The sequence below is a fragment of the Littorina saxatilis genome, linkage group LG9, assembly GCF_037325665.1.
Source record: "Littorina saxatilis isolate snail1 linkage group LG9, US_GU_Lsax_2.0, whole genome shotgun sequence".
Taxonomy (NCBI): Eukaryota; Metazoa; Mollusca; class Gastropoda; order Littorinimorpha; family Littorinidae; genus Littorina; species Littorina saxatilis.
In genome coordinates, this window is record NC_090253.1 from 26,647,585 (window position 1) to 26,672,879 (window position 25,295).

At 44.7% G+C, this 25,295-nt stretch overlaps 1 protein-coding gene across 1 annotated transcript in view; it reads right to left on the reverse strand.

Moving 5' to 3' along the window:
* Positions 1-1,348: 1,348 nt before the first annotated feature.
* The window catches only part of LOC138975737 (titin-like), a 32,614-nt gene continuing 8,667 nt past the window's right edge, over positions 1,349-25,295 (reverse strand). The window contains exons 3-6 of the mRNA XM_070348486.1: positions 20,479-20,676; positions 17,670-17,825; positions 14,729-14,976; positions 1,349-12,502 (exon numbers count right to left, since the gene is read on the reverse strand). Of these exons, the coding sequence (XP_070204587.1) occupies positions 5,728-12,502; positions 14,729-14,976; positions 17,670-17,825; positions 20,479-20,676 (7,377 nt within the window). The 3' untranslated portion in view covers positions 1,349-5,727. The remainder of the gene's footprint in view (positions 12,503-14,728; positions 14,977-17,669; positions 17,826-20,478; positions 20,677-25,295) is intronic.

Genomic DNA, 25,295 nt, shown 5'->3' on the forward strand with positions numbered 1-25,295 from the left:
GAGGTCTGAGAGATAACAGTCAGGAGAGGCTGGGTGGTGGCACAGTTGATAGTACTACAACTATAAGGCATATAAAAGCGTGTATGTAGAGGTTGCACACCTCGTGTCAGTGATAATTAAAAACAAGTCGCGTAAGGCGAAATTAGGACTACATTTTTTTCTAATGTGTACAAATTAAACCTACTTGACAGGGAAATAAGTGTGCGAATCGGGCGCTTTCGCTTTCATTGCGTTTTTTTGCACTCGGTTTTTTTTTTTTTTTTTTTTTTTGACAAATGTAATAAAAAGTTATAGGATCGGCCCCTAAAATTAGGGTAGGTCGGGTTACTGTAACCACACCTATTTTTTTTTTTAGGCCTAAGTAAAAACAAGTCGCGTAAGGCAATACAGCTTCGTCAATCCCCGCGTGAAGGAAATCGCTCACCTTCCACATGTGCAAAACGTAGTGATATTGACACACCAGATTAGCGCGGTAGCGTATTGTGCTAAGCAGGAAAGCGCGTTTTTCTGTATTCTTGTTAACTTTCTGAGCTTGTTTGAATACAACCTATCATATCTATATGTTTTTGGAATCAGGAAATGATCACGAATAAGATGACATCATTTTTGGATCGATTTCTTACATTTTAATCGTAAGACTAATTATTCTATTTTCGTTAATTGTGATCACATTTTAAGAGTAAACATGACATTCAGATTCAGAATGTGATGAAGAATACGATGCAATCAATTTTACATCTGTTTGCGAAAAATCGATTTTAATGACAACTTTAATGAGCAGACTCATTAATTAAACTAAGCCTCCAAGCTGAAATGCAATACCAAAGTCCGGGCTTCGTCGAAGATTACTTGACCAAAATTTCAACCAATTTGGTTGAAAAATGAGAGCGTGACAGTGCCGCCTCAACTTTCACGAAAAGCCGGATATGACGTCATCAGACATTTATCAAAAAAATGAAAAAAACGTCTGGGGATATCATACCCAGGAACTCTCATGTAAAATTTCATAAAGATCGGTCCAGTAGTTTACTCTGAATCGCTCTACACACACACACACCAACACGACCCTCGTCTCGATTCCCCCCCTCTACGTTAAAACATTTAGTCAAAACTTGACTAAATGTAATGATGGTCAAAGTTTAGCGGATCATGAAAAATGCGAGTTTCAGGAAGACCTCTCTCTTCCCCCCCCCCCCCCCCCCGATCCTCCTCCTCCTCCTCTCTCTCTGAGGACAGGTTGCAAGACTAGGCTGTACCTAAAGCCTCTATCCTTATGTACTAAAGATAGATCAATCAATCAATCAATCAGTCAGTCTCTCTCTCTCTGTAAAAGCAACGTGAAATTAGGCATGCTTACAGAAGGTCGTTTATTTCAAAAGTTACGATGACATTGTATAATTATATTGTATGTATAAACATTTGAAGAGATCAACAGAAAATGAGATACGGTAAAATTATATTTCGACACCTGTCATAAAGCATTCAGTGTAAATGTATACAAAACAGTATCACGACTGTACTGTCTCTGTCATTTATCAATAGTATAAGAATCTTAACTACAGTTTGAACAAATTTCAATTATACTTATAGGAAAAAGTTAGGGACCACTTAAGCAAACAAACACAGCTTCCAAACCACCAAACAAAATTGAATCAAATTTGTAACATGTTTAATTCATTATCTCTGTGATCCTTTTCCAAAATATGGTGACATTTCATTCACGCATTACGTGTCAACAAGCTCTGAAACAACATAGGGGTCGAAAACAAAATGTGCAAGTTCCGAACAGTTCAGTAATGGGTGTGTCCGCCGCGTTTTGCGATGCCTTCTGCAGTCCTGTTCCGCATCGAGTTTACCAGCTTCCTGCAGAAGGCCTGAGGAATGGCCTGCCATTCGATTTGCAGGAACTGAAGCAGCCTGCTGGATGAAGTTGTTGACCAGCCTCGCTCTGTAAGGTGTCGCGTTATCGTCCTGGAACACAGCCTGCACACCAATCTGGTGTAGAGCGGGTAGAACCAAAGGGGCGACAATCTCATCTCTGTAGCGCTGGCCCGTCAGGTTGCCAACAATGTGGTAGAGGGGGGTTCTGTGTCGAAAACTGAAGGCCCCCCACACCATGATGGAGCCCCCGCCGAAGGCCACCCTCTCCTGCACCAGACCGTTGTTGTACCGCTCACCCTGACGCCTCCACACACGAGCCCGACCGTCATGATGGTGCAGATTAAAGCGGGACTCATCGCTGAACAGCACATCGGCCCATTGCTGGCGTGTCCACCTGGCATGGTTGTGACAGAACGCCAAACGAGCCTGGCGATGAGCTGCTGTCAGTCGTGGCCGTACAGCTGGACGACGTGATCGCAGGCCAACTTCGTGCAGGCGTTTGCGGATGGTTTTCGTGCTGACGTTGGTGTTTGTTGCCACCCTCAGCTGGCCCCTGATGATGTTTGCAGTGGTGCCTCGCTGCTGCAGAGCTTGTCTTCTGATGAAGCGATCTTCACGCTGTGTTGTCTTCTTAGGCCGTCCTGACCTGGGCCTCTCCAGAACGCTGTTGGTGGCCTGGAACTTCTGATGCAGCCTGACCACGACAAAATGGGACACTCCAAGTCGTCTGCCCACTTCTCGCTTGCTTACGCCGTCTTGCAGCCATGCGATGGCCCGGGCTTTGTTTAAGGTGGTCACCTTTCGTCTGGGAGGCATAGTGAGAAGATGGTGGCTAGCGGAAAATCGCGGGGCTATAAAGCCTAACTGGTGACAACAGTTCACTCTCAACACACACCCCCCTGCACGTGCATAACGAATTTTTCATCTTTCCTGCCCAGGCTTGCCCACGCGCCAGCGTAAAAATGGTCCACTTTTTGCAGTTTGGCAGTTTGTCTCGTGCCCTAGCCATGCCTCCGTGGATCCCGAGCAAGTTTCCTGCTAACACAGCATTGCTCACCCACTGGTGTGTACGGCCTGACAGCCATTTGGTTTTATAAACTTAGGAACAAGGAGTTTGGCACAGATGAAGTCAGCTGGTTTTTTCAAGGGCGGTCCCTAACTTTTTCCTTTGAGTGTAGCATTATAAGATGGAAGACGGGTTAGAGAAGGTGAGGTTGAACGATGCATCACAGAAGTTATATTAAAAGATATCACACGATTAAAAGAATACTCTCTCCAAATGCGTAAACGACTTTATAAGTATTAATGACTAAAATGTCCCCAAAAGGAAGCAATATTTTTTAACAAAATAAGAGTTTATCAAACAGCAGATATTACCTGCGAGGTAATGAATTATCACATTATAGTGATCAACCTCAAATCGTACCATGCCCAATCATTTCAAATCCTAAGAAAGCACAACCAAACTGTCCAAGACACAAGGGAGAAGCTACACATGCTGCACATCCATCCAAGAGGTCACATCAATGACCTTCTATACGGGCGCGATGGCCTAGTGGATAATTAAGACGCCGGCCTCCCATGCGGAAGGTCGCGAGTTCGAATCCCGGCCGCGCCTAGTGAGCTAAGGGTGGAGATTATTCCGATCTCCCAGGTCAATTTATGCGCAGACCTGCTAGTGCCTTATCCTCCTTTGTGTGTACTTGAAAGCACAAGACTCAGTGTGCGCAGAAAAGATCCTGTAATCCAAGTTAGTGTTCGGTGGGTTATAGAAACACAAAAATACAAAGTATGCTTCACTCGAAAGCGGCGTATGGCTGCCTAAATGGCGGTTTAAAAACCGTCATAAGAGTTTCATCCCATGAACGCAGAAAAAGAAGAATGACCTTCTAAACGTCTGTAAAATAGTTAGTCAGCGCATGTCGGAGACAAAGCTGCAGATTTTTTTTTTCGTGCATGCAGAAATTAGCACACGATGGTAGACTTGTCCTAAATGAGTGGTAATATAGCACGCATAGCTGTCATGAGAAAAGACATCCACAAGATTTCATGTCTGCCTCGAAAAATAATGACCGCAGTGTGTAACGTGTCGTCGTCCGGGATTGTAGACTGACCAAGCTGTGATAGAGAAAAACCTATGCATGCTCACTACTAACATATAAGGGAACAAAGCCACATAATGAGACCGCCCATGCTAGACAACACAGAAAGTAAGAGCACTACATGTCAGCTCAGAAACAGCGAACTAAATGCCAGCACAGAAAGAACACACTAAATGGCAACACAGAAAGAAATCACTAAATGCCAGCACAGAAAGAACACACTAAATGCCAGTGCAGAAAGAGCACACTAAATGCCAGCACAGAAAGAAAGCACTAAAAGCCCGCACAAAAAGAGCACACTAAATGGCAGCACATAAAGAAAGCACTAAATGCCAGCGCAGAAAGAACACACTAAATGGCAGCAAAGAAAGAGCGCACTAAATGCCAGCACAGAAAGAGCGCATTAAATGCTAGCACAGAAAGAGCCAGCAGAGGGAGAACACACTATATGGCAGCAAAGAAAGAACACACTAAATGCCAGCAAAGAAAGAGCGCACTAAATGCTAGCACAGAAATAGCGCACTAAATGCCAGCACAGAAAGAGCCAGCACAGAAAGAGCGCAATAAATGCCAGCACAGAAAGAGCCAGCACAGGAAGAGCGCACTAAATGCCAGCACAGAAAGAGCCAGCACAGGAAGAGCGCACTAAATGCCAGCACAGAAAGAGCCAGCACAGAAAGAGTGCACTAAATGCCAGCACAGAAAGAACACACTAAATGGCATCAAAGAAAGAGCGCAATAAATGCCAGCACAGAAAAAGCCAGCACAGAAAGAACACACTAAATGGCAGCACAGAAAGAGCGTAATAAAACTAAATGCCAGCACAGAAAGAGTGCACTAAAAGGCAGCACAGAAAGAGCACACTAAAAGCCAGCACAGAAAGAGCGCACTAAAAGCCAGCACAGAAAGAGCGCGTTAAAAGCCAGCACAGAAAGAACACACTAAATGGCAGCAAAGAAAGAACACACTAAATGCCAGCACAGGAAGAGCGCACTAAAAGCCAACAAAGAAAGAGCGCACTAAAATCCAGCGAAGAAAGAGCGTACTAAAAGCCAGCAAAGAAAGAGCGCACTAAAAGCCAGCACAGAAAGAGCGCACTAAAAGCCAGCGAAAAAGAGTGCACTAAAAGCCAGTGAAGAAAGAGCGCACTAAAATCCAGCAAAGAAAGAGCGCACTAAAAGCCAGCAAAGAAAGAGCGCACTAAAAGCCAGCACAGAAAGAGCGCACTAAAAGCCAGCGAAAAAGAGCGCACTAAAAGCCAGTGAAGAAAGAGCGCACTAAAAGCCAGCACAGAAAGAGCGCACTAAAAGCTAGCACAGAAAGAGCGCGCTAAAAGCCAGCACAGAAAGAGCGCGCTAAATGCCAGCACAGAAAGAGCGCACTAAAAGCCAGCACCGAATTAGCGCACTAAAAACCAGCACAGAAAGAGCGCACGGAAATCCAACGAAGAAAGAGCGCACTAAAATCCAGCAAAGAAAGAGCGCACTAAAAGCCAGCGAAGAAAGAGCGCACTAAAAGCCAGCACAGAAAGAGCACACTAAAAGCCAGCGAAAAAGAGCGCACTAAAAGCCAGCGAAGAAAGAGTGCACTAAAAGCCAGCACACAAAGAGCGCACTAAAAGCCAGCACAGAAAGAGCGCGCTAAAAGCCAGCACAGAAAGAGCGCGCTAAATGCCAGCACAGAAAGAGCGCACTAAAAGCCAGCATGGAATTAGCGCATTAAGTACCAGCATAGAAGCGGTGCACTAAATATCAACGCCCGAAAACAACGTGCTGGTAATGGCCTCTTTGTCGCCTTCCCGACGGTCAACAGAAGACGGTGACTTCTGGGGCCTGGGCGACGACAGAACGTTCACTTCTTGGTCATCGTCGGTCTTGCTGATGCTGACCATGGTGTTGAGGGCACCACTGGCCGTGGACAGCGGCCTGAGTGATGACTGGGCTGGAGCAACAGAGTACTGACCCTGACCTCCATTCTCTTCAGCGATGCATGAGTCGCATTTGAACCGACCATTGGTCAGTTCACCCTTGGCCTGGTACCTGGGGATCCCGCAGACGACGCAGTAGTAGACTGGGGATGTTCCGCTTGGTGAGCCGCTTCTCCTGCCACTGGGTGGTGGGCTTCCGTCGTCAGGTTTCATGCTGTCTCTGAGAAGGGCCACCTCCTCATCTGTAGGCTCTTCGGGTTCAGGCTCTTCTACCGTCGGTATTTCTTCTCTACGATCTTTCTCTGCTGGTTGCTCTTCTGTTGGTGCTTCTTCTGCTGGCACATCTTCGGGGGACACTTCTCCTGTCGGTGCTTCTGTTGTTACATCTTCTGTCGGTGCTTCGGAGGGCATTTCTTCAGTTGGTACTTCTGTTGGTATTTCTGTTGGTACGTCCTCTGACGGTGCTTCTGCTGGTATGTCTTCTGTTGGTATTTCTCTTGGTACGTCTTCTGTTGGTTCTGGTATCACTTCTTCTGTTGGTTTCCATTCTGCTGCTTCTGGAAGGATTTCTTCTGTGGGATGTTCCTCTGTCGGTATAACTGTCGGCACACCTTCTGTTGGTGCTTCTGCAGGCACTTCGTCGGGTGGTGCCTCAGGGGGTGCTTCTTCTGTCTTTTCAGGCTGAGCATCTCCTGACATTTGTTCTGGAGGTGTTACTGTTGGCACTTCTTCAGGAGGGTCTTCTGCTGGTGCTTCCTCTGGTATTTCCTCAGGCTGTGCTCCTCTTGGAATTTCTTCAGCCGGTACCTCCTGAACGAGCTGTTCAAGCGATGACCTTTCAAGAATTCCTTCGTCGGGGAAGTCTTCACGTTGTGCCTCCTGTGGCACTTCTTCCCCGGGCTGTACTACGGCAGCTTCTTGTTCAGGTTGGTCCTCTGCAGGAGCTTCTTTGGGTGCTGCCTCTGCAGAGTTTTCTTCTGTTGGTGCTTCTGAGGTTGCTTCATCAGGCTGCGTTGGCATGCCAGGTACTTCTTCAGCTGGTACTTGCATGAAGGCCAGTAGCGACTCACCAGTCTGAACGTCCACGGTACACATCTCAACGTACATCGACGAGTCTTCCATCTCCTCTTCCTGGCCTTCATCACAGATTTTATCTCCCTCCTCGCTAACTGCAAGCACTTCAGCTGGTACATCTGTAGGCACGTCTTCCTGTGGTACTTCTTGGTGCACTTCATCAGGTTGAACTTCTTCACCAGTCTGAACGTCCACGGTACACATCTCAACGTACATCGACGAGTCTTCCATCTCCTCTTCCTGGCCTTCATCACAGATTTTATTTCCCTCCTCGCTAACTGCAAGCACTTCAGCTGGTACATCTGTAGGCACGTCTTCCTGTGGTACTTCTTGGTGCACTTCATCAGGTTGAACTTCTTCACATGCGTCCCCAGGCTGTGCTGTCTCGACAGCTGTATCTGGTGCTTCTGTTGCCACGTCTTCGGGTTTTGCTTCTGTGGGCACTTCTTCGGGTGGTGCTTCTGTGGGCATTTCTTTGGGTGGTGCTTCTGTTGGCATTTCTTCGGGTGGTGCTTCTGTTGGCACTTCTTCGGGTGGTGCTTCTGTTGGCACTTCTTCGGGTGGTGCTTCTGTGGGCACTTCTTCGGGGGGTGCTTCTGTTGGCACGTCTTCGGGTGGTGCTTCTGTTGGCACTTCTTCGGGTAGTGCTTCTGTGGGCACTTCTTCGGGTGGTGCTTCTGTGGGCATTTCTTTGGGTGGTGCTTCTGTTGGCATTTCTTCGGGTGGTGCTTCTGTTGGCACTTCTTTGGTTGGTGCTTCTGTGGGCACTTCCGACACTACGGGGTCTTCCTCTTTCGGAGGCGCTTCCCCATGTTGTGTTTCCACAGGCACTTCTACAGGAGGGGCTTCTTTCGGCACTTCTTCACCCTGAGTTTCTGGAACGTGTTCTTCTGAGCCAGTTTCGTGTAATCTTTCCTGGGGTACTTCATCTGCCTGTAATTCTGTGGGAGCCTGTTCAGGGGGGCTTTCTTTGGGTTTGACAGCAGGTTCAAAGTCAACTACATCTGATACATCATCTTGGGGTGCGACAGATGTTGATGAAGTGATAGAACCCCAGGGCATGAAGGACAGTAGCGACTCACCAGTCTGAACGTCCACGGTACACATCTCAATGTACATCGACGAGTCTTCCATCTCCTCTTCCTGGCCTTCATCACAGATTTTACCTCCCTCCTCGCTAACTGCAAGCACTTCAGCTGGTACATCTGTAGGCACGTCTTCCTGTGGTACTTCTTGGTGCACTTCTGCTGGTTCTTCTGCAGGTATTTGTTCTTGCTGTGGTTCCGTAGGTATTTCTTCGGGTATTAAGTCTACAGGCTCTTTAGGTGGCACTTCTTCAAATGGTGCTTCTGTTGGCGTTTCTTCAGATGGTGCTTCAGTAGGAACTTCTTCGACATTTTCTTCTGATGGCACTTCTTCAGGTGGAGCGTCTGTTGTCACTTCTTCCGGAGGAGCTTCTATTGGCACATCTTCGGTTGGTACTTCTGTTTGCATTTCTTCTGGAGGAGCTTCTGTTGGTACTTCTTCAGGTGGTGCGTCTAATTGAACTTCTTCTGGTGGAGCTTCTGTTGGCACTTCTTCCGGTGGTGCTTCTGTTGGCACTTCTTCAGGTGGTGCTTCTGTTGGCACTTCTTCAGGTGGTTCCTCTGTTGGCAATTCTTCAGGTGGTTCCTCTGTTGGCACTTCTTCAGGTGGTTCCTCTGTTGGCACTTCTTCAGGTGGTTCCTCTGTTGGCACTTCTTCAGGTGATGCGTCTAATTGAACTTCTTCATGTGGTTCCTCTGTTGGCACTTCTTCAGATGGTGGTTCTGTTAGAACTTCTTTCGGTGCTTCCTCTGTTGGCACTTCTTCAGGTGGTCTCTCTGTTCGCACTTCTTCAGGTGGTTTCTCTGTTGGGACTTCTTCAGGTGGTGGTTCTGTTGAAACTTCTTCTGTAGAAGCTTCTGTTAGCACTTCTTCCGGTGGTGCTTCTGTTACAACTTCTTCCGGTGCTTCCTCTGTTTGCACTTCTTCCGGTGCTTCCTCGGTTGGCACTTCTTCAGGTGGTTCCTCAGTTGGCACTTCTTCAGGTGGTTCCTCTGTTGGCACTTCTTTAGATGGTGATTCTGTTGAACCTTCTTCTGTAGAAGCTTCTGTTAGCACTTCCTCCGGTGGTGCTTCTGTTAGAACGTCTTCCGGTGCTTCCTCTGTTGGCACTTCTTCAGGTGGTCCCTCTGTTGGCACTTCTTCAGGTGGTCCCTCTGTTGGCACTTCTTCAGATGGTTCCTCTGTTGGCACTTCTTCAGATGGTTCCTCTGTTGGCACTTCTTCAGGTGGTTCCTCTGTTGGCACTTCTTCAGATGGTGGTTCTGTTGGAACTTCTTCTGGAGAAGCTTCTGTTGGAACTTCTTCTGGGGGTGATTCAGTGGGCAATTCTGCAGGCTTTTCCTCTGGAGGTGATTCTTCTTGAGGCACTTCATTGGGCACTTCCTCAGATTTATCCTCTGCTGGCACCTCTTCCGGTCGTTCCTCTGCATGTAACCCTTCAGGTTGTGCCTCTTCCTGAATTTCCTCAGGCTGAGCTTCTGCAGGAACTTCCTCGGGATGTGCTTCCTTTTGCTCCTCCTCCGGCTGTATTTCAGGAGGGACTTCTTCCTCTGAGAAAAGTGCGTCTGTTGGTAGGGCTTTTGTAGTCACTTCTTCTTCTGTGGGCACCTCAGAGGGAATGCCTTCAGGTGGGACTTCTGTGATGCCTTCTTTCTCTGTCTTTTCTGCTTCTGCGGGCACTTCGTATTCAAATTCCATGAATTCGAACATTAATTTGATAACAATCACGTCAGTTTGTGTCACTATTACCGGCTCTTCAGCTGGTTCTTGAACAGGCGGTGCTTCTTCGTGTGCTTCTTTGGGCTCTGTTGGCACTTCTTCTGTTGGTGCTTCTTCTCTCTCTGTTGGCACCTCTGTTGGTGCTTCTTCATGCTCGGTTGGCACTTCTCCTGTTTGTGCTTGTTCTGCTGGCACTTCTTCCGACGGTACTTCAGTTTGCACTTCTTCATTCGGTGCTTCTGTTGGCACTTCTTCTGTCGGTGCTTCTGTTGGCACTTCTTCATTCCGTGCTTCTGCTGGCACTTCTTCATTCGGTGCGTCTGTTGGCACTTCTTCTGTCGGTGCTTCTGTTGGCACTTCTTCAGTCGGTGCTTTTGTTGGGACTTCTTCAGTCGGTGCTTCTGTTGGTACTTCTTCTGTCGGTGCTTCTGTTGGTACTTCTTCTGTCGGTGCTTCTGTTGGCACTTCTTCAGTCAGTGCTTTTGTTGGGACTTCTTCAGTCGGTGCTTCTGTTGGTACTTCTTCTGTCGGTGCTTCTTTTGGCACTTCTTCTGTCGGTGCTTCTGTTGGCACTTCTTCATTCGGTGCTTCTGTTGGCACTTCTTCTGTTGGTGCTTCTGTTGGCACTTCTTCTGTCGGTGCTTCTGTTGGCACTTCTTCAGTCGGTGCTTCTGTTGGCACTTCTTCAGTCGGTGCTTCTGTTGGCACTTCTTCTGTCGGTGCTTCTGTTGGCACTTCTTCTGTCGGTGCTTCTGTTGGCACTTCTTCAGTCGGTGCTTCTGTTGGCACTTCTTCATTCGGTGCTTCTGTTGGCACTTCTTCTGTCGGTGCTTCTGTTGGCACTTCTTCAGTCGGTGCTTCTGTTGGCACTTCTTCATTCGGTGCTTCTGTTGGCACTTCTTCTGTCGGTGGTTCTGTTGGCACTTCTTCTGTCGGTGCTTCCGTTGGCACTTCTTCAGTCGGTGCTTCTGTTGGCACTTCTTCAGTCGGTGCTTCTGTTGGCACTTCTTCTGTCGGTGCTTCTGTTGGCACTTCTTCAGTCGGTGCTTCTGTTGGCACTTCTTCATTCGGTGCTTCTGTTGGCATTTCTTCTGTCGGTGCTTCTGTTGGCACTTCTTCTGTCGGTGCTTCCGTTGGCACTTCTTCAGTCGGTGCTTCTGTTGGCACTTCTTCAGTCGGTGCTTCCGTTGGCACTTCTTCAGTCGGTGCTTCTGTTGGCACTTCTTCAGTCGGTTCTTCTGTTGGCACTTCTTCTGTCGGTGCTTCTGTTGGCACTTCTTCTGTCGGTGCTTCCGTTGGCACTTCTTCAGTCGGTGCTTCTGTTGGCACCTCTTCTGTCGGTGCTTCTGTTGGCACTTCTTCTGTTGGTGCTTCTGTTGGAGCTTGTTCTGCCAGCATTTCTTCTGTTAGAGCTTCGTCCGGCTCAGTCTGTACTGGCCTTTCTGCTTTAGATACATTCGTTGGTTTCTTTCTTCTGACGACTTTAGCATGACGAGCTAATTCCTTTTGTTCCTCGGCCTCAGCTGGTGGTCCGGGACCTTCGCCCATTTCTTCCTCTCTTGTCCAGGGCTCTACAGCAGTCATCTCTGCAGGCCCTTGCTCATCGGGCGGTCTCTCTCCCTCAGGAGTCTCCTCTTGCGCTTCACCTTCTGTAAGCTGCCTTTCTTCAGTAGGCCTTTCATCAAGCGTGGCCTCTTCTTCTGTAGCAGAGTGCTCCACTTGTGTTTCTCGATCTGTTTCGTCTTGCTCCGCCCCTTCAGCCAATGTTTCAATGTCTTCAGGGAAGAGCTCTGTAGCAGGCAGTGCGATTACTGTCTGTTGTTCTTGAAGTTGTGCCTCCCGTTCCAAAACCTCTTGGAAGTCGTCGTAAGTGTAGAGCGCGATGGTCATTCTTCTCGGCGTTTCTTCCTCAAAGTCATGCGTTGGTGCCTTGGGTAATACATTGAGATCCGACTCCATTTCAGCGCACTCATCAGACTGTAGCTTTAAAAACATCTCCAGTTCCTCTGGGGGTAGCCATGTTGGACGATAGCTGATGCCTTCCTCTTTGTCTTCCCCTCCCTCTCCTTCTTCCTCCGTCTCGTGTGCAACCTCCTCCTCTAGTTCTTCAAGGAGGGACTCCTCCCCCAGAGCTTTGGTTGTTGTTGATCCATCTCTTGTTGCTCCCTCCTCGGCCTCCATCCTTTTCTTGAAGTCCTCCACACTGCGAGAAATAACGGACTCGATGTACTGTTGGACGGAATGGCTTGACGGTGTTTTCTCTTCCTCCGTCTCGTGTGCAACCTCATCCTCTAGTTCCTCAAGGAGGGACTCCTCCCCCAGAGCTTTGGTTGTTGTTGATCCATCTCTTGTTGCTCCCTCCTCGTCCTCCATCCTTTTCTTGAAGTCATCCACACTGCGAGAAATAACGTATTCGATGTACTGTGGGACGGAATGGATTAAAGGTGTTTTCTCTTTGTCTTCTGCTTCTCTATACTGTTGTTTCTCTTCCTCCGTGGCTTCCATTGGCCCCTTTGCCTCTTCTTCAGGAGGTCCTTCTTCTTCACTGGGCTGTTCTTCTTCTTCAGTAGATTGTACCTCTGCAGCTTTTTCTTTTTCAAGTTCCTTGACTGGATGCGCTCGGTGTATTGCTTCCAAGTCGTCACATGGCAAGTTTTGCAACGGATCTATTTCCTCGTCCACCAGAGAAGATGTGATCATGTATCGGATCATTCTGTAAAAGAAAAAAGAAGAAAAAAAGAATTTTACACATTTACTTACGAACTGTGAGCAGCCTGGAATCACAGTGAATATATATAAACTGTCTAGTGTGACAGAAATACTGAACGATGCAAAGCACAACATTAATGTTTTGTATCAGTTCCATCAAGCTCTGGGAGTAAATAAATCCGTCAATGAACTGATCAATACAACAATATGAAATGCACTCATCAACATACACACACACACACACACACACACACACACACACACACACACAGACACACAAATACACACACACACACACACACACACACACACACACACACACACACACACACACACACACACACAAACGCACGCACGTACGCGCACGCACAATGACAGAGAGAGAGAGAACGAACGAACGAACGAACTTTATTACTCAAGGATGGAGATTTTAGGCTCACGCCTAGTCTTACAATCTGTCCCTGCTAAACTAAGACATAAAAATAAAGACAATAAAAGGACAATTGTCAATCGCAATCATACAATATTACTAATTACAACATTACCTATACGACTACATAATGCATAATAGAACATTGAAATGTACATGTATGTCAATATAATACAAAGGAAAAGAAAATTCGACTCGCACACACACGCGCGCCGCATGCCTGCAATCACGTTCGCACTCAATACAACACACACACTCACACACACATACATACACACACACACACACACATACACTCACACACACACACACACATACATACACACACACACACACACACATACATACACATATGCGCACACACACATACACACGCACGCACACACACACACACACCAACAACTTCATCATCATCATCATCATGATCATCGTCGACATCATTATCATCATCAACAAAATATATAGAGGTTAGTGATAGCAATGCATTCTTGCTAGAAACAGCTTCAGAATGTAACTGTTCGTGACAACAGATATTTGCGAAGCTGCGATTTGAAGTGTTTAATCGTGCTTGACCCCTTTATCTCACATGGTAGCGAATTCCAAATTGTTGAGCCCGAAAACGCTAAACTGGTTTTATATAAATCAATACGGGGTAGCGGGGAAATCAATTTGTTTGAGCCATATCTGTCTGTTGCTTTCTGAAATAATGATCGCATGTACTGTGGGGTCTCGTTTATTTGTACCTTATACATTAAAAGCGCCTTATTAAATAATAACTGATCTTTAAGTGATAAAAAATTAAGACTGCTAAGCTTTTGATCTGTTGATGTTTGCGGACCCGGTATGATAAGTTTAGCTGCGCGACGGTGAAGAGAATTTATTTTTTTTAAGTGAACATCGCTACAACTATCCCAAAGTGTAGATGCATAATTCAGATGAGGTAAAATATGACCAAAATAAAACAACTTGAGTGCTGAGGTATCAGCGTAATGCTTTAATTTGGAGAGAAGGAACAAGTTTTTAGATAAGGTTTTGGTAACACGGTTGAGGTGGGACTGCCACTTTAATTCAGGGTCTATTGTGACCCCGAGAACACGATGGCTGGTTACTTGCTCAATGGGTGACTCATTTAAACTGAGATGAACATTCAGAGGAGCGAGTTGGTGTTTCTGTCGCGTTGTGATCACCATGCATTTAGTTTTGCCTGGGTGTATAATCATTGAGTTTTGTTTACACCAATCAAATATGTTGATCAAACTCGCGATCGTTTGAAGAGAGGTTTCAATAGATTGTAAACTTGTAAGAGAGAGAGAGAGAGAGAGAGAGAGAGAGAGAGAGAGAGAGAGAGAGAGAGAGAGAGAGAGAGAGAGAGAGAGAGAGAGAGAGAGAGAGTGAGAGAGAGAGACACACACACACACAAAGACATACCCCTAATAACTAGATGGATAGAATCAGCTACACCAGACCTAATGATAAATCAAACTACACACACATTCGACCACCCACCAACTCAATCCACAGACCAGACGCAAAGTCGACCACATGTCCACCTACCCTCTTGACCACCAGTGCTGGGGTGCACGAAGGGAAAGTGGGTGAAACCCAAACGGATGAGAACAAACCGCGGCGTCGACGCGTCTGATTCGTTGAAATCACAACAAATCTCAACGTCAACCAATCCAACCCCGCGGCTGACTCCCACCCGGTTGGTACACTTTGTCGTGGACCTCGGCCCAGTCCACCAACAAACTAATATCCCAACCAATAGCAAACGACCAAGCTAACCCTACAAACACTCACCCACTCAGTTCAGACTCTACCGGCACCTCGGGGTCTGGGAGAGACTCGCGGCTTTGTTTTGCTTCTGAGTCGCCGCTGTCCCTTCTCCCTACAACGATGTCGCTGGTGGACACGCCGTAGAGGAACCTCCAGTTGTCCTCCGCTCTGGCCTCTGTGCTGGCAGCTTTGGAGGCGGGCACAAGGATAGGGTCCGTCTGGATCGCTTTGTCCACGGGCTTTCTCCATATACAATTTATCGTTCGAGGCGCCTGGAAGCAAGAAGCAAAGATCATGAGTTATTCCCCCCTCTGCTTCTTTACCTCTGTAAACTTGTAGAGCTAGTTATTTTTCGATAATGACCCAGCAACCAAACAAATAACGAGCCAGCAACAGCCTGAATCCTCGATAGTGCAATGGGTTGAGAAGCTGTTCTGTTTTACTACTTTTGCGACTGAAAAGTTCCGAACGCTCTATACGTACGAAGTATACATCTCTGGAGCAAACAATACAAACATACCGCATTTAAATTAACAACTACATGCCTGAACACATGAATCTCCATATAAAATCCATGAGTTCGGTTGTTTTCTGAATCTAGATCTGCCGTGCACAAACGTTCATCACAAGCAAATTCCCAAGGCAAGTAACTCATACTTTGTCTAGCGACAAGAGTAGTTCCCCTTCTTTTCACTCAGTTTCTTCGACAACACTGACTGCGATCCGACGGTCAGTTTTCAACAATATTTCATTTTATAAACAGATCACACGCAACCAAATGCACACATCTCATCAATTTAAACAACATAAAGCGGTTTCATACACTATTTTCCCCAGAAAACTGAACTTCATACAGTAATTAACGTTGGAACACGGGTGCAAAAGTTCGTCTGCTAGTCCCATTTGACGGAAGAACATTATCCTAAGCGATACTAAAACATAAACAGAACACACATTATTCCCCCCTCTGCTTCTTTACCTCTGTAAACTTGTAGAGCTACTTATTTTTCGATAATGACCCAGCAACCAAACAAATAACGAGCCAGCAACAGCCTGAATCCTCGATAGTGCAATGGGTTGAGAAGCTGTTCTGTTTTGGTACTACTTTTGCGACTGAAAAGTTCCGAACGCTCTATACGTACGAAATATACATCTCTGGAGCAAACAATACAAACATACCGCATTTAAATTAACAACTACAGGCCTGAACACATGAATCTCCATATAAAATCCATGAGTTAGGTTGTTTTCTGAATCTAGATCTGCCGTGCACACACCGTTCATCACAAGCAAATTCCCAAGGCAAGTAACCCATACTCTTGCCGACAAGAGTAGTTCCCCTTCTTTTAACGCAGTTTCTTCGACAACACTGACTGCAATCCGACGGTCAGTTTTCAACAATATTTCATTTTATAAACAGATCACACGCAACCTTCTTTTTTTTTTTCTTCTTCAGCGTTCGACGATGACACGCAACCAAATGCACACATCTCATCAATTTAAACAACATAAAGCGGTTTCATACACTATTTTCTCCAGAAAACTGAACTTCATACAGTAATTAACGTTGGAACACGGGTGCAAAAGTTCGTCTGCTAGTCCCATTTGACGAAAGAACATTATCCTAAACGATACTAAAACATAAACAGAACACACAATATCTGCCTTTACCGCCACAGCAGAATAACAGCATATCTGTGTACTTGATTTTAGTCTAAAACAGGGAAACTGACAAGAAGTGTTAACAGAATGGAATGATTTGCACGGAACTATACAACCGCGCATTAATCGATCGCCTGCGCAGGTTGACTGGTTGAGTGATTCGGATTCGATCAAACTTTCGCACAAAAACTCCTGTTTTCTTTGAATAACTGAAGAAAGGAGGAATAAAGAGGTTACACACCTCGTCTCAGTGATTATTAAAAATAATGGTCTCAGTTCGCGGTCATGAAAAAGCTCGCTGAAGCTCGCATTTTTCATGATCCGCCAACTTCGACCATTATTTTTAATAATCACTGAGACTCGGCATGTAACCTCTACATATCTGCCTTTACCGCCACAGCAGAATAACATCATATCTGTGTACTTGATTTTAGTCCAAAACAAGGAAACTGACAAGAAGTGTTAACAGAAATGGAATGATTTGCACGGAACTATACAACCGCGCATTAATCGATCGCCTGCGCAGGTTGACTGGTTGAGTAATTCGGATTCGATCAAACTTTCGCACAAAAACTCCTGCTTTCTTTGAATAACTGAAGAAAGGAGGAATAAAGAGGTTACACACCTCGTCTCAGTGATTATTAAAAATAATGGCCTCAGTTCGCGGTCATGAAAAAGCTCGCTGAAGCTCGCATTTTTCATGATCCGCCAACTTCGACCATTATTTTTAATAATCACTGAGACTCGGCATGTAACCTCTACGTCATCACAAATAGTCTAGCCAAGACTAAAATCACCAGACACTAAGCTGTGACCAAATCAAACAATGACATCATTGCTTGATGAGCGCATCCTTATAACTCGGTGGATATTTTCAGTGGTGAAAATCTGTTTCAGCAAACATTTGCACGTTGAGACTCTGAAATTTAGCGAAAACAATCACATTTTGGTCATGTCTGCTAATTATCAACATCCACAATTGTGTGAAATTTGGAGGCTTTTACTCCCAAAATAAATGAGAACATCTCAAAGTAAAGTTGTAACAAACATGACCCCGCTGTGTCCCCAAAAGGTGACGGGGGTTATCAACCAAACGAGATTTAAACCAAAACAAGTCAAAAGAGGCTTCGCTTCACCGTGAAAGACCTTATACTAGGAGACCACCATGTGTCAACTGAGTAACGACACCAAACCGAATCGCTCCCGAATACACATATCGGTTGACTTTAAGGGACATTAAAACCCCACAACCAACCATCTCCCTCCTCTCTCCCAACCCATCCATCCTCCGCCCCCCGCTGACCTTGAGAATATTGGGGTCAATCCATGTTGGAGGCACGGGTTTCCGTGCCTGAAGTGAGCACCATGAGCAAACGGAGCTGAGAGAGGTGAAGGACGCTCCATCCGAGGCTGACCCTGGCACAGACAGCTTATCTTTCCCGCCGGCGAAGGTCCCTGGCTGGGGGTCAGAAATATGATCATTATGTCATTGTTGTTGAACAGCCTTTCCTTTGATTTTAGGGTGTTGATTTTTTGTTGCACTATTTTGGTCTTCTCGGTGTCTTTGCCACAGAGATTCTCGTGCAGACACACAGCTGGGGATCGACATTTAAGATACAGTCGAACCTGTATACCACGACCAGCAAGGGATCGACCAAAAGATGCCATAGACAGATGGTCGCCATGGAAAGGTGAATTATGTAGAAAAAAAATATCATCTGGCATCTTTTTCCGGATGGTCGTTGTTGGCAGGTGGTCATTATGAAAAGGTAGTCGCCAGGACAGGTTCGATTTTACCTTCTGTTTTGAATTGACCATTGCGTAAATCATCGAGATCCATCCAGATCTTTTTTTCCCTTTCTTTTTTATTAAACGGGAATGAAAACATCCTTTCATTCCATTTGGGCACACAGCAGACAATAATCATTGCCTGTGTAAGGTTGGAATAGTTGCAGCGGGAATGTTGTCACTCACACACGTCAATTTGCCAAATACATTCAGGAAAAGAAGTCGGTATGAAGAGGGAATAGTCGGACCGTTGATTATTTACTGTGTGACGGGCGCAGTGGCGTGGTGGTAAGACGTCGGCCTCCTAATCGGGAGGTCGTGAGTTCGAATCCCGGTCGCTGCCGCCTGGTGGGTTAAGAGTGGAGATTTTTCCGATCTCCCAAGTCAACTTATGTGCAGCAGACCTGCTTGGTGACTTAACCCCCCTTCGTGTGTACACGCAAGCACAAGACCAAGTGCGCACGGAAAAGATCCTATAATCCATGTCGGAGTTCGGTGGGTTATGGAAACACGACCATACCCAGCATGCCTACTCAACGAAAGCGGAGTGAAGCTGACTATGCTCTCAGAGTATAAGTGTGGGGAACCCAGATGGGCAAACGAGCTCACACGTAACCTAAACCAGAACATTGTGGAACGCTGAAGAAGAAAGAAGAAGGTATGTGTCCAAGTGGAAAGATGCTCTTATCCCATGGAACATTCTCGACAGATCTGCGGTGATCTGATGCACCTGATCGTTTACACGTCAAGAAATGTATCTAAGGCGGGAAGATGGGACAAATGACTGATACAATCTGTGATATATACGAATATGAATGCTTTGAGGCATAAACAAGTACACCGTCATCACAGCAACCGCCATCACTATCATGACATCATAAACACACGAGCAAGCATGCATGCAGACATTTATTTATCCTACATACGTGAGAGAGACACCCGTGAGATAATAATCGTTCAAATCACACGTGTGTGTATCATGTAAATGAGGTCATGTCAAGCAAGTCTGGCAGGGACCTGTTTTTCCACTGCTCATGATGCCAAAGTCACCGAGACAAACGTCATTATAGAAAAAAAAATTGCGCTCGCTAATTACCCTTGATGAATTTTTTGAACTAACACGTCACGCCACACTTTCAAAGTGACGTTTCTTTGCTTTGACGTAATAGATTGCACGAGGCTTTAGAAGAGATCGAGGTTCCAAAACAAGCGTCTTCAATTTAGCTGCCCCGAATGCAGGACATTTTAAGTAAAATACACGTAAGTACAGTATGTGGGATAAACAGAATACTACATGGCTTGCTGTGTCGTACCAGATTTACACTCGTTGCTTTTTCAAATAGTGAACAGCTCGCTTTCGCTCGCAGTTCAATATTTAAAAAAAACAACTCGTGTAAATCTGGTACGACACAGCAAGCCATGTAGTATTCTCTATTTCTGGCATGTTTCCAAAAACACACATGCTTGTGCAAACGCACAAATATACGCACACAATCACACACACACACACACACACACACACACACACACACACACACACAAACACACACAAACACACACACAAACCAGGGGTGAATCACATCTTTTTTAAGGGGGGGGGGCGGGGGGGGGCGGGGGGGGGGGGGGGCAGCGGGTCCAAATTTCTTTTTGGGACAATTCGACAACGCGAAGCATTTAGTTGAGGGCGCGAAGCGTTTAAACCTCCTAGGAGGGTCCGGGGGCATGCCCCCTCCCCCCCCCTAAAAATGTTGATAAAAATAAGGAAAATAGAGCAATCTGGTGAAATCTGAACCAAGAAACTTCCCCTAATACACCTTCAAAAAAGTAAATTTAAGAAGCCAAATAAAAATGGATCAAAACAAGGACAATTGACAGATCTGGTACATACAACCTGAGCCAACAAATTACCCAACTACCTTCTAAAACTGTCACTTAGACGACAAAGGCCGGCTCGGGGGGGTGTCCGGGGGCATGCCCCCCCCCCCCGGAAAATTATGATAAAAATCAAGGAAAATGGAGCAATCTGGTGCAATCTGTGCATCTGTTTTTCTTTATTTTCATTTTTTTTCTCTGTCTTTTTGGGGTTTTTTTAGGTTAGGGGGGGGGGGGGGGGTTCCGAAAAGACCCAAACCCCCCTGGATCCGCCCCTGCACACACACACACACACACGCACACTCACACACACACACGCATGCGCGCGCGTACCATCATCTCCCTGCTGACACAAACACACACAAGCGCACGCGCACACTCACACACGCACAATCCCCATGCAAATATATATAATCTAGTTTAGACACGTCTGTCCTATCAGGACTACCTACCGCATGCGTAACTCTTCTTTTCTTGGTAGTCACTTTCTTTTTAGGTGGTGGTTCTTCTACAACTGGTTCTGGCTTCTTGTTGTTTGGCATCTTTCTGTACAGCGGCATGCGCTCAGCGGGTTTCAGAGGCTTGTTCTCGTAGGGAAATACCAACGGCATACCTCCTGGTCGGTATATGCCGCCATGCTGCACCTCCGCCTGAAACAAATACCCCGCTAATGATTAAAAAACCAAGGGTACATTTGTGGTCCCTAACGAATGTCCTTAGTTGGACCTAACAGCTCAATGATCACAAGACAACACTGAAAGACATATAGAACAGAGGGACCTAACAGCTCAATGATCACAACACAACACTGAAAGACATATAGCACAGAGGGACCTAACAGCTCAATGATCACAACACAACACTGAAAGACATATAGCACAGAGGGACCTAACAGCTCAATGATCACAACGCAACACTGAAAGACATATAGCACAGAGGGACCTAGCACTATGACCACAACACAACACTGAAAGACATATAGCACAGAGGGACCTAACAGCTCAAGGATCACAACACAACACTGAAAGACATATAGCACAGAGGGACCTAACAGCTATATGATCACAACACAACACTGAAAGACATATAGCACAGAGGGACCTAACAGCTCAATGATCATAGGACAACTGACACTGAAAGACATATAACACAGAGGGACCTAACAGCTCAATGATCACAACACAACACTGAAAGACATATAGCACAGAGGGACCTAACAGCTCTATGATCACAACACAACACTGAAAGACATATAGCACAGAGGGAACTAACAGCTCAATGATCACAACACAACACTTTAAAGACATATAGCACAGAGGGACCTAACAGCTCTATGATCACAACACAACACTGAAAGACATATATAGCACAGAGGGAACTAACAGCTCAATGATCACAACACAACACTGAAAGACATATAGCACAGAGGGACCTAACAACTCTATGATCACAACACAACACTGAAAGACATATAGCACAGAGGGACCTAACAGCTCAATGATCATAGGACAACACTGAAAGACATATAGCACAGAGGGACCTAACAGCTCAATGATCACAACACAACACTGAAAGACATATAGCACAGAGGGACCTAACAGCTCTATGATCACAACACAACACTGAAAGACATATAGCACAGAGGGACCTAACAGCTCAATGATCATAGGACAACACTGAAAGACATATAGCACAGAGGGACCTAACAGCTCAATGATCACAACACAACACTGAAAGACATATATCACAGAGGGACCTAACAGCTATGTAGCTATTAAGGGTATCCATCTGCCTATGTCACCCTTTGAGGTATCACCAATCACGGTCCTAAAACTGCTATTACATGCTGATGACGTCACTCTTTTTTTGCATGATAAAATAGATCTAGAAAGGGCGTTATACATTTTGAATATATTTAAACGTTTTTCCAACTTGGAAGTGAATGTTACCAAAGCGGAAGCCATGTGGATAGGGTCCAAAAAGTTGTGTACAGATCAGTATTTTGGTCTTAAATGGAAACGTAAAGTAAAAATTGTTGGAATTATTTTTCCAAACAATATACCCGCATCGTCTTTAGAGGAAAACTGGTCAAAGAAAATTCAACGAATACAACAAATAATCGCCAATTGGTCAAAAAGAAATTTAAGTATACAAGGTAAAATTTGTATTGTTAAAACCTTTCTTATATCTCAATTCGTTTATATTTTCCAGTCTCTGCCAGTACCTCATCATGTGTTACACCATATTAATTCCATTTTGTTTAGGTTTATTTGGAAGAAAAAGTATTCAAATACGCGCGCATTTGAAAAAGTAAGACAAACAGTTATGTGTAAAGAAAAAGATTATGGTGGTTTGAATATATGATAAACGTAGTAGATATGCACAACTCATTTATGATTTCCTGGCTTGTTAATTTGCATAATTCCACACAAAAGTCTGTTATTCCAAGATATTGTCTGGCATGTCTGGGCATTGGTTTATCGTGCTTTGACTCAAATGCATCTTCGAAAACGATGAATGGCCTCAATAGTTGCAGATCATTGTTTTGGAAACAAGTGTTATTAACTTGGCTTGACAATAAAAGTGTTTTCTGTGAAAAGTATAATTTTGAACCAGTACATTTGAAGGACCAATGCATTATTTTGGAACAATATGAATATTCATACATTAAACATAAATGCCTATTTTTTAAAGATTTTATGAAACATAATATCTTATTTGTAAAGGATGTCATGAATGAAAATGGTATCACTATTTCTTTTGAAGATTTATGTGAAAAAGTGGGTTATACACCATCCAGACAGTTTGAATATAATGCGTTATGCACAGCACTTAAATCCAGACGTACTGACACATTACCATATCAATATTTTACATTGCAGGATTTCATTATTAATGATGGAAATATAAGGCCTAAAAAAAAAAAATAGGTGTGGTTACGGTAACCCGACCTACCCTATTTTTAGGGGCCGATCCTATAACTTTTTATTACATTTGTCAAAACAAAAAAACAAAAAAACGAGTGCAAAAAACGCAATGAAAAAATCAAAGAGACCGCTTGAGTACCAGTCAAACAACTTGTGATAATGCATGTTTCAGCTACTAGGTACTGCCCTGCCTTTGATCTGGCCGCACACACAGATTTCCACTCTGTTAAACTCGGTCACTGACCCCGATGCAGGAAGTGTTTCCTCTCTCAGATATGACAGGGGAACCACCTCTCATGGCAAAAACTGGGTCATTGACCCCTGGGAAGAAGGTCTGTCTTTTAACAAGGCCACCCAGCTATCACAATGCCTTTGGTCACTGACCGGTCACTGACCCCGATGCAGGAAGTGTTTCCTCTCTCAGATATGACAGGGGAACCACCTCTCATGGCAAAAACTGGGTCATTTTGGTGCGCCCTATTGGCCCCCTGCGTCCAATGGGTGACTGGATTACAATTTTTTTTTAAAAGAAGGGGGTGCGTCTTAGATAACAAAGCGCCTTGTCACCCGGAAAGTACGGTACACATTAGAAAAAAAAGTTTAAAAAAAAAAAGTGATTGCCTACCTACCTACCCTATTTTTTTTGGCTATGTTACCGTAACCACACCTATTTTTTTTTTTTGGCCTAACAGCAAAGTTTATTAGAGCATGTTTAGTTGATCTTGATGTCCAGATTCCGAGTGCCTGTGATTTTTGGAAACGAAAACATAATGTAGATTTGGATAAGAGAAACTGGTTATTGGCTGTTAACAGCACAAAAGAAAGATTACGTCTGCTGCACTGGAAATTCTTACATAGAATATATCCAACCAATATTTTATTAAACAAAATGGGATTACGAACATCGAATAAATGTGAATTTTGTAATGAATTAGACACCCTTGAACATTTCTTTTTTAGTTGCCAAGAGGTGATGAAGGGTTGGAAAATATGTAAAGATTTTGTTTATAAGAAAATACATGTTGCCATTATTTTGAATGAAGAAAATGTATTTTTGGGTTATTTTAGGGAAAGTTTGAAAAATGATTATATTTATTTTGTGAATTATTGTATTTTAATCACCAAAATGACCATTGAAAAATTTAAATATGGGAAAAAGTTAGATTTGGGTGTATTATTGGAAACTGAGCTGAACATTAGGAATAAATTTATGTAATAATAATAATTGTCAGTAAGTACTGGTGTCACATGACTGATGTGAACCAGTTGATTGGCTAATGGCGATGCGCTAAAACTGTTAGCGCACTCTTGGAGTGTGCTAACTTTTCCACAGAGCGTATTCTTCCGCCCTTTGCTTAAGTGAGAGTGTACTCTCATCCTCAGAATTAATTAATGACATGTAGCTTATATTCTCCACAATACCAATGATTAAGACCATAAATTTCCTGCTTCTCAATTAAAGCAGAAGATTTTTTTCTGACAGATTGCATGTGCCTGTGCCACAGTTGCCACTGATATAAAAATAGAACCCGCTGTGTCTAATTTTTCAGTTTCGACTTGCGAAGATTCCTCTCATAATTATGCCATGTTAGTGGCATGTAGTTTATTGTACACATTACCAAATGATGAGTTAGTATACAATTCCCAGCAGCTAACAGAAAACACAAGTGTTATTCCGATAACGTAGCAGCAGAGACGGTAGCAGCTAGATCAGCACGTAGCAGACTACACTGAAATACGACTGCATCTGTTCAGTAAATGAATGTTTTTCGAATTATTATTTCAAGGCAAGAACAATCGGAATCGAAAACGTGTAGGGTTTAGAACGTTCTTACCATATATAACTTATAAGACTTATTATCAGCCTGCCTCGTGCGTGCAGACTCAGTGCAACGTGACGAGCAATTTTTGTTTTCGAAATGAGACTCAGTGCAGTAGCAGACGACATAAATCCTGCTCAGCAAATTAACATGTTGGGCAAATGTGAACGATAAAACGATGGGGATATAATACGTGTAGGATTCAGAGCATTCTTACCGTTCATATTTAGTACCAGACTCCCCAATGAGTGAAGATACCACACGAGAAACATGCCACATTTATTTTGAAATGTGCTTTCCGTCGACCTCGACCTCAACTCTGCACAGTCAATCTGTCCGCGAAGCTCGATGAAGGTTTCGAATCGCAAATAACTAAAGAGCACAGTCCTTTCTCCGAGTTTAAATGAGGTCTCTATGAAAGATCATCACTTTTTAGCTTAACGCTACACTGGAATTTACCAACAGAAATTAAAACAAGAGTTTGCGTGTGACGAAAGCACGACACACTTGAGACAGCCCACA